The sequence below is a fragment of the Trichogramma pretiosum genome, unplaced genomic scaffold (assembly GCF_000599845.2).
Source record: "Trichogramma pretiosum strain Unisexual culture from Peru unplaced genomic scaffold, Tpre_2.0 scaffold96, whole genome shotgun sequence".
NCBI lineage: Eukaryota > Metazoa > Arthropoda > Insecta > Hymenoptera > Trichogrammatidae > Trichogramma > Trichogramma pretiosum.
The window spans coordinates 27,815-38,336 of NW_019640792.1; the positions used below are offsets into that span (position 1 = coordinate 27,815).

The window sequence follows — 10,522 nt, forward strand, 5'->3', positions numbered from 1 at the left end:
GAGGCTCCGTACTGTCCTAAAAAAATTATTTTCGTCAAAAAAATCGGTTTTTGGCTTCAAAAGGTGCGTTAGGTCATCTGAAAAAATCTGAAAAAAATTGAGGTTATGTTTTTTAATGCGAAAAATAACTGAAAAAATTTCCGAGTACGACATCGGCTCATACTGCCGTATCTCGATTTTTGAAATTTTCAATAATTTTTTCTGAAGGCCTGAAGCACTCAAAAAATCTGAAGAAATTCAAGGTTGTTTGGATTGTAGAACAGTATTTTTATGAATTTTTTCAGATTTTTTACTTGCTTCATATCCTCAGAAAAAATATAGATCGAAAATGGACGTTTATACCGGAAGTGGGGGGTAGGAGGGGGGAGGGGGTCTAAAAATTTTTTTTTGGGACCTTTTTTCCATGTACTATAACATACCAAAAGTGCGTCAAGATCGGTGACATACGTGCGCACGGTTTTGTAAAAAAGTATTATTTTGACCCGCATATAATGCTAATCTATTTTTGTATCTCAATACCTCGTCATATGAATTACACACTCCTAAATGATTCAAACTTTCTATTATACTTTTACTTCTGCCAGTTGCATGAATCGCTAATCCGTTCATGATATGTAAAGGAGTCGGTGCGCTACCATTCTTACAAATATAATAAATAATTTGGAACAATGACTTTATTTTCAATTTTTTTGTTTTAGAGAGTCCAGATTTTTTTTTAATCGTGTCATTCATTGAATCAAAATCGTTTTCAATTTCAATCTCGTCATCCATTAAGTTAAACATTTTTTCGTTTCCAATCACTTAAAAACGTTAGTATTTCGCTTGGAATTTCAATATTTTCCCACGAATTTTTTAAAGTATCTTCGTTGCAAAATTTATCATTTAGTTAAAAATCAATGTCTTTTAATGAATTTTTTATTATCTTAGCACTTTCTTTCAAGATATTGTGGGGTTGGATTTTTTACATCACATTATCTAAAGAAATATCACTACTATAAAATGATGCACTTTTCCTTCGATTTGAAGGAATGGAAAACTGAATTTTCTTGTCAACATTTTTTCTTAGGTAATTTTTCACATCTCTATTATCTACTTTAAGGTCATCACATCAGAGAATAAATTGCACCATCATCTACACTTTTTATAATTGAACCAATGACATACTCTATTGCTTCTTTCTTACTAGAATATAATTGTTTAGAATTATTATCACAATATACAGCTTCATCATTATCACAAATATTTTCTTCAATACTGGCATGTTTTTTGAATATCCCTGCTATACGTTTGCTCATAATTTCTTAAACATTTTTTATGATACAATACATTTGCTGCTGATATGTCTGAAGTACTTTGCAAGTGACTTATTCGTTCGGACACTTTACTATTTTCATCATTTTTGTCTTTGTAATATGCTGTACTTTTTAAAAAATTTTCAGCTTTTAGCTTTTCACTTATTTTTGAAAAATTTCCAATTTTGGTACTATGCGAACCACACACTACACACATATTAATTTCGGTATTTCGGTTTGTTGCATTCGACTTAGATCTCGTAAGTCTGCCCGTATCAGCCACAACGTCATCACTTTCCAATGTTTCTTAATTTTCACTTTTTTTTGCGATACGATCAAGTTTTGACGAGTTTGTAAAGTTTTTGTAACATTCATTGGTCATATGGTATTTAAAAAGCACTTTACTATCTAATGAATTTACTCGATCAGATTTCTCGCACACTCTTTTCTTGGCAGCTAATCTAATTTTTTCACAACAATACTCTGAACTTTTCAGCTGATCAGGTTTTAGACACAGAATACACACGTTATCAAACATTTTTTTTTGTTTTATTCTCAGCAGAATCGCGACAAAGATATGGCTTGGACAGAAGATCAACGAGTGGATGATACGCAACGTACATGATGCACGGTGGCGTATAGATTTGCGATCGACGAGTATGACAAGTTTGCACATGCACAATATCGCGCGTGAACTTGTTTAACAGCAAAAATCCGTCTGCCATCGTGCGCCGCAGAGTAACGCTTCAGCCCATGCCATAAAACCATGTTTTTTGGCTCTTCGATAGCTACCAAATTGTCTGTAATGGAAACTCAGTTACCAAACTTTATCGGAAGTTGTATTTTAGTGTATCGATGAACCTATTACAATATTGGCTGATTTGAGGTATACGAACATATTTATTTTTTGACTTTGTTGGTCTTTTACACTATTTTTTCAATTTTAAGGGGGTTTGAGGTTATGAATGTCACACCTGAGTACAGATTTGAATTCTACAACAAATTTTACATAAAAAAGCATGGTATAGAAATTTTTTCATATGCACCCCAGAAAAGCAGAGTAACAAGCAGAATATTGTCAAAACATGAAAATCCAACTTTGAGCCCCTGCAGATCTATGAGGGCTGAACCTGGGGGGCTGTGGTGTTCAGAATTTTCATTTTTCATTGTGTTTTTGAAGAGAAAATTGTTAATTTCAACTTTATTTTTTGGGCCTGCAACACCTGTTGTGGAATAGCCCATATGCATGCAACTGAATAATAGTTATTTATGTAACAAGTGCCCAAAAAGCGTTTTTGGGCACGGGTGTGCGGAAAAAGACACGAGTGTCGGCTATGCCAGCACGAGAGGGTTGTTTTTTCGCACACTGTGCGCAAAAAGCTGGGCACGTGTTGCATACAAAATTTTATTGCACTGCGTGGCATAAGTTCACATCTATGGCACGCTTTTCGGTGGCATAAGTCGCACATTCTGGCACCGCTGCGTTCGCATCACACTCGTATACGCTCGTGCGCTAACCTCACTTCGCGCTACCAGAAAGTGCGACTCATGGCTCGGAAAAGGTGGCATAAATGTGAACTTTGCACAGTACTATAAAATGTTGTTCGATACTCGGGCCATAGGGGACACTTTTCGGCCCAGCTATTAGGACCCTCGCTGCGCTCGGGCCCTAAACTACGCCGTGCCAAAAAGTGTTACTTATGGCACTTGTATCGAAAATTACTATTTTAATGCGGTATAAGAAAGGCCTCTTAATCTCTTCTTTAAAAAAATTTCTTTTCTAGTTTTACGACCTAATTTTGTTGTTATAAAAGTTTAGAATATTCAAGCCCTTATTGAGACTTTAATGTTTAAAAAATGTTTTTCACAATGCCATAGAGTATTTTAAAAAAAATTTTGTTTTAACATACCCTGAGGTAACTGAGTAGTTAGAGGTGACGAAATTGTGAAGAAATTCAATTCCTTCGATCCATAGTGCACTGGCATTTGTCTTCCTTTATTGATATCTTTATCATTGCCAAAACACTGGTTGATAAAATCAGTGAAAGTGAATCCACGCCACAATAATACACCTTAATTTGAAAATTTATTTATGTTAATGAAATATCAACATGTACAATTACACAGGCACACAAAAAAAATGCTCAGTTCCAGAGACCGGACCCAGTTGCTTTTATGTTTTTGGGGTCGCTAAATCCGAATCCGTCGTCGGTTTTTCGCCATCAGATCGATTCAAGGTCATTTGAAGGTCAAACTATCCCTATATAGGTTTTTTAGGATGTTGAATTCAAATATGAAGTCAGATGACCTCTACAATCTTACCTTCAAGGTCATTTGAAGGTCAAACGTAGAAAATTCGATATAAAAATCCGAAAAATATATTTTTTATGTTTTGAGGGTCGCTGAATTCGAATTCAAGGTCATTTTGACAAAATGTTGACAACTACAGGTCATTTAAAGGTCATTTGAAGGTCAAATCATGAAAAAAGATTAGAAAATTAGAAAAAAACTCCTGTGTGGGTTTTCGAGGATGCTGAATTCAAATCTAAAGTCAAATGACCTCTATGATCTTACCTTCAAGGTCATTTGAAGGTAAAACTTAGAGAATTCAATATAAGAATGCAAAAAATATAACATCTATGTTTTGAAAGTCGCTGAATTTGAATCAAAGTTCATTCGTAGAGGTCATCTGACTTAAGATTTGAATTCAACATCCTCATAAACCTATATAGGGATAGTTTCAGATTTTTAAACCTATTTTTCATGATTTGACCTTTAAATGACCTTCAAATGACCTTAAATAGATCTGATCGGAAAAAACCGACGACTAATTCGGAATAAACGACCTCAAAAACATAAAATGTACTGGGTCCGGTCTCTGGAACTGAGTATTTTTTTTGTGTGCCTGTGTTATTTATTTAAAGTTCTATAACCATAATTTTTTAAATGAACATTAAATTTTGTTTGCTGGATAAGAGTTTAGATGGAATAATCACACTTGCTGCGGGAGGGAATTTACAATGAGCGATGGTTTCACTTTGTTCAATTCCGAAAAAAATATCACAAAACTTTACATTGAAATTATGCTTGTATTCAAATGTTTTTATCTGTGTCAATTTTCATCGTACCGAAACGAACTTTTTTAGATTTATTGTACATTATTTTTAATTAATTATAGTGTGCAATGACAAGCCTTAACTACTGGTCACTTCTTCATTCCCTCGTTTTTTGTTTCGAAATTCTCTCGCAGTGAGGCTCGAGAGCACGTAGAAATAAAAAAAGCACTCGTTGATAGCGGAAATAGATCCAACTGAATTTAAATAATAATCTATTATTATTAGAAATATTACCACTTTCTCGATATTGAGCAAAAACCAAATCTTTATCCGATAACGCTGCTGCAGAACCGATTTGGACGGCTTCTTCTCCAAAATTCGTCATATAGAAAGAAATACGGCCTTGCCTTTGACATTCATACAATAATTTGTCCATCAAATTAACTGATAACATTGCCTGATACATCTTAATGAGAAGACTTGAATCAACCTAAAATCAATGATGACATCAAATCAATCTTAGATCAATGTGATACATTTTAATGGTATATAGTTCCGATATAAATCAGATTAGATTGGCGAAATCAGTGATTTTTATGGACAGACCTTCGATTTTCTTTCGTTATCCTCACAACATGAAAGCTTTTCTGAAACCATCTCAGAAGCTTCTGAAAAACTTTCGGAAACTTTCATAAAGCTGTACAAAATTTACGAATTTCATACTCAAATGGTTTCAGAAAGCTTTTTTAAGCTTTCCTTAAATATTCTGTATAACTTACAAAAAGCTTTTTTAAAAGAAAATGAAAAAATGTAACGGACATAGTTACATTAAATAATTGTATAAATTAATAATGCATTGATTGTATTACTAACCACGTCTAAGTTAATTAAAAGCGAACAAAGTACACAGGCAAGCAAAATAAAAGAAGTGGAATTAATAGAATAAGTAATTAATTATTGTTGATTGGGTCGGTTAATTCAACCGTGTTCAGAGACTTTACGTGGCACCGTAGAGCTTACTAGAAATGTCGTGGTTGCTCTATAGAAGAATTGTATTTATAATTAATAATAAACAAAAGTGGGTGAATACCTAAGTGTAGTAACATTGCTAAATTGAAAAGGAAATAAGATGAGAAGGGCAGTAAAATTTGAAAAGGAGTGCGCAAAAGCAGAGGTAGAAAGGCTGATAAGAATGGTTTGGGAGCTGTAGGCGAAGGAAAACATAGATGGAAAGAGGCTTTAGGAAAATTAGGTTTAAGTTATTATAGGCACATCGAATGAGAAATAAGGCAAGGAAGAATAATAGTAGATGAATTAGAAACAAGGATAGTAAATATTACAAAGAAGGACTTATATCTATCTTTGTTTACCTCTCAAAGTAAATATTACAATTTATTTCAATATACGTACCAAAAGTTTAGAAGAAGCAGTTATCTGATATGTTGGAATTTTTTCATTATGCGATGAATCTAAAAATTTTAGTGCAGTATCAGGCTCTGAAGAACTGAATTTTCTTATGTTCTAAAACACAAAAAATGTTTATTAATCAAATTTAGCTGAGTCCAAATTTTTTTCAATAATTTTCCATCATGCTATCAGTCTATACTTTGGAACCTACATATTATTCGTTGCTCTCTTTCCTACCCATTGGGCAAAATGGTTTTAACGATCATTGATAAAATATTGTTTGTTAATTTATGATTTATTATAATTTTAATACGACAATTGTCGCTTGTAGTACGACGGAATGCAGAGTAAATGATTGATTTTTTGAAAGCGATTCAAGCCATATGAAAGTATTATCTTCGTTTTGTTATATTTGTGTTTTGCAAGCTTAACGACTTCCACTGACGGATGTAGGCCCTTAGACAAGATTGCTATCGACAAACTTCTCTCTTATTCTCTCTGGCGCAAGCCCGTTCACATTCGGTTTGTTGGTAAATCAGTCATTACTTTTATCTAAATTAAAGTTTATAGCCCTGTAATTTTGTCATAGCCAAGAGCTATTTTCGGTCTGAAGTTTTTGATGGTGCTGTTAACCCTGGTCAGTTTGGCTTATGGCATTGGCAAGTTTTCGAGAGAAGTGCGCCTACTTGGAGCGCGAGCAATTATTGCTCTTCCGTCAACGAAATTTCTTGGTCATGTGACTCAAATACACGAGCCAGGTGCTATGCTAAAGCAAGATCTTTTCCTCCGCTCGTTTTTGCCCACTCTCCAGACTCTTTGCGTATTAGAAAAGTGAAGTTTAGAGATCGATTTATTAAATGGGTAGCTTTCCAGAGCGAATAGTCATTGGCTTCGGCTGGAGAGAGTTTTTCTAAGTAACGACCAATTTGACTGTTCTTTTCTTCTTACAGAGAGATTGTCACGAACGCAATTTCAAAAATACTTGAATTGGCCCTTTTCAAAGCCACAAAACAATAAATTGCCAAGTAAACAATTAAAATGTCAATGAAACGCCAAGCTATCCTCTGTACAGACGCGCAAAAGATCAACGCCAAAGAGGTCGCCCTGATATGTAAAGAACCTGGTCTAATCTAATCTATCTAAGCTGGCCCGGTCTCTTTTAGCATAGTTATGATCAGTGGATAGAATTAGTTAGGTAATTGAACTTTTACTTGATTGTTAGCTAGCCTTTTTAGCAAATAGTTATTTGGAGCTACCAAGTCTCTCTTGTTTTCACGGTTTAATAAGGCACATTCGATAAGAAGATCGAGGGCAATTTTTTTCTTTATTGGCAGGACCTCGTTTGCTTTTTTGGAAGTCTCGGCTGTTTCCTCGTTGTCTTTCGCAACATTTTTATTCAAAAAGGTTTTTATTGAGGTCAAGATTAAGGTCAAGATTATTCCTAGTTTTACAACTGGACTAGAATTTAGTCGGAATAGTTTTTTAGGCGATTTATTTTTTTGTTTGACCTGTTTTTTCCTGCTCTTACGCTCTCTCTTTTTCCTTAGTTTATCCCCCTACGGAAAGTGATTGATGCCAAATCGTCTTTCTTCAGGTAGTGGAATTTTTTGGGTTAGATAATTATCCGGCTAGCCTATTTTTGGCTCTAGGTAAGAACTGATCTTTGCGATGACTTTCTTCGGGTACTCACGATCATCAAAAAATCACGACTGCTCGAAGAAGTACCTAGTACCCATCCAGAGTAAGAGCGAAAGTAAGATTTTAAAATTGTGATCATATTGTACAACTAGTTTTTCTATTGTGGTACTATAAAAATAATAAGATTTTAATAGAACTTGAAAAAAATGCTTACACACTTCTAATTAATATAACTGTTTCGATAGCTCTTGTATAATCAATGAATATCTCAAGTGGTAGGGAGCTGGACTCATAACCGACGGATCACAAAGCCAGGTCTCGGAGAACTTTTTCACTTCTCTAAAGTTCACAAATAAATAAATCTTATATAAATCTTATAAATAATCTAAATTATTAAGTAAATATTTCGAAAATTACTGACAATTCTTATTAAAAAAAAATCACCTGACGATTTTTTTCATTTAAAATTCACGAGGATTTCACCACAAAAAACCTCGTGGATAATTGAATATCCACGAGGTTTTCCGTATATTCACGAAGATTTCTGCGGAAAGCCGCGGGGATTGATGAAAAATCAACTAGGACCTCTGCGGAAAACAACGTGGGTTTATCGAGAATCAACGAGGATTCCCGCGGAAAGACACATGGGTTGATCGAAAATCATCGCGGATATCTCATAAATTCACGAGGCTCAAGTACGTGGACTCTTCATATGATCCATGTTCGATCCACATGGAATCAATGTCCGATCCTCAAGGAATCCCTGTATGATCTACGTGGAATCATCGTGGATAATCCACGTGGACATCCGCGCAATTTTTTTCAACTGGGATATCTAAAAATATATTGGACATGAGGTTTTTTATTTTTGCTATTATGCTTGCTGTGCGAGATATCCAAAGGTTTCCATTCTTTTGTGATACCCTGTATAATATACTCACACTGAAATCTGTTTAATTCAAAACTCTAGGGACAAGGCTAGCCATAAACGAAATTTTTTAAAAACTATTTTTAGTAATAAAATAAAGCTCGTCAATTGATACTGCCAAATAATGTCTAGTAGTCTCGCAAAAACCAAATTTTGGGTAAAGTTTTATTTTGGTCTTATGAAGAATATTTCTGAATTCTGGCTCAATCGAAGAAAACAAATACAACCTTATTTTTGGACACGTATATGCTATATTTTTATATTTGAGGGGTTTTAAGGTTTTCACTAGAATTTTCGATAACAAATTCGAATTACTCATAAAATGTTTAATCAGCGACCAGGTCAACCCTGCCCGAGTCGACTGGGTCGGTCAAGCATCAGGTCAATTTTTATACGAATCCACGAACAAACTATCACAACTAACTTGGGTTTAAGCGGAATCAACACCTTTGTAACAACGGCAGCTTAGAATTCATCCAAAATTTTCAGAATTTGGCTCGTCATTAAGTCGACCCGGCGAATCACACAGCATCTGGATCACTGCCACCAAATGTATTACGGTAGTAAAAAAGCTTATTAATTTTCCATTTCCTTATTATCGAATTTACAAAGAAAGTTTATTGATAAATTTGTGATATGAACAGTTTTTTAATAAAATTCAAGTGAAAAAACACGTTTTTAAACGAAAAAAGTACACAGAACAAAAACATTTTAAAATAAGTCAAATAACAAAAATGAATTTTTTAAAGACATTTTTGAATTTCCAATTTGACGTTTCTGCTGCATGGTTAGCTCTTTTTATTTTTAAAATTTTTTATTTGCTTGAATTTTGATTTTATTTTGATGCGCTTCTGTTAGAACTGTGCTGCGATCAGCAAACAGTTGTTTAGCTAAAAATTGAATTCGTTTTTAAACTTTGATTTAAATTTCCAAAATTTTATTTAAAGGATTCCTTGAGAAAATTTCATGTAGAATACCATACGCAAAATTTTCTACAGGATTTCTGTAAAAATTTTACAGGATCCTACAGGAAATTTTTTTCAAAGGATATTTATCGTTTCTGCATATATTTATTTAAAAAAATTTTGGAGGTAAGAAAAATAATTTCTGATTATATATTATTTTATAAAATAACTCGATACATGAAAAAATGTCAAAGTAGTCTACTTTTCATAATTGTAATTTACAGTTTTTTACATAATTGCAATTTCAATTCCAATCAAGTTTTTTTTAATGTTTATTACAACAAGATGTTTATTAAAACAAAATTTTGAATCCTAGTATAGTAGTGATTTATTAATTTTATTTATATTAATTGTAATAAGAGACTGTATTTACTTTAAATGAATCATAAAAATAATTTGTTGTAATCTTTACACTTTGTTATTTTAGCTTTTTTGTCTCTATATTTTTTTGTTTGTTTATAATTATAAATCATCCATCTTGTATTATGTATTTTTATAGATAAAAACTTTATTTTTTTCATTTGTATTTAATTTACTCATACTGATGGAATTCGTACAGGCTATAATTATTTTCTATGATTTAGAAACTTTACACCTGTAAACTATTTTATACCAGTAAAAATAATTCTTTATCCTCATTTAAAAACATCATATATTTTTTTAATATGAATATACAGTTAAAAGATGATTGTTATTAAAAAGATTTGAATGACTTTGCTCAACTTACTATTTTTCGTCCCATCAGAATTTGTGAAGTGCATTTGTTTAAATAAGATCTAAAACACATGATATACATTTTAATTTAAAAAGATTGTATTAAATTTAGTTAAATTTTTCTAACTAAATCAATAAGCTTTCTTAAAACACCAAAAAAATCTAATTTTAATAAAAAGAGAAAAGAATCTTTCATTGAATCAAGTAACAACAAAGTAACAAGAGATATTTACGATAATATAAAAAAACAATTATCTCACTTAGCAACATGAGATACATTTTCAGTTAGCGTGGTAAATTCAAAATTTTAAAGTATTTTATGAATGCATTCATATAATATGTGTATTCATTAATCACGCTTAATTATTATCCAGCATTTTCTCATACAAAGAAAATTAAATAGAGGAGAATGTTTTTCGGTATCAAGTACGCATTCAGCTATGTTTAAAATTTTTATGGCGAAATATTCAATAACCCTTATAAAAATTTCCTATAGGATCTCGCGAAATTCCTACAGGAGTC

General features: G+C 32.6%; 1 protein-coding gene across 1 annotated transcript in view; it reads right to left on the bottom strand.

The window, feature by feature from the left end:
- LOC106649284 (2-oxoisovalerate dehydrogenase subunit alpha, mitochondrial) overlaps positions 1-10,209 on the bottom strand; it is a 29,104-nt gene extending 18,895 nt beyond the window's left edge. The window contains exons 1-4 of the mRNA XM_014366604.1: positions 10,014-10,209; positions 5,759-5,869; positions 4,643-4,838; positions 3,203-3,364 (exon numbers count right to left, since the gene is read on the bottom strand). Of these exons, the coding sequence (XP_014222090.1) occupies positions 3,203-3,364; positions 4,643-4,838; positions 5,759-5,869; positions 10,014-10,082 (538 nt within the window). The 5' untranslated portion in view covers positions 10,083-10,209. The remainder of the gene's footprint in view (positions 1-3,202; positions 3,365-4,642; positions 4,839-5,758; positions 5,870-10,013) is intronic.
- Between the last annotated feature and the right edge of the window lie 313 nt (positions 10,210-10,522).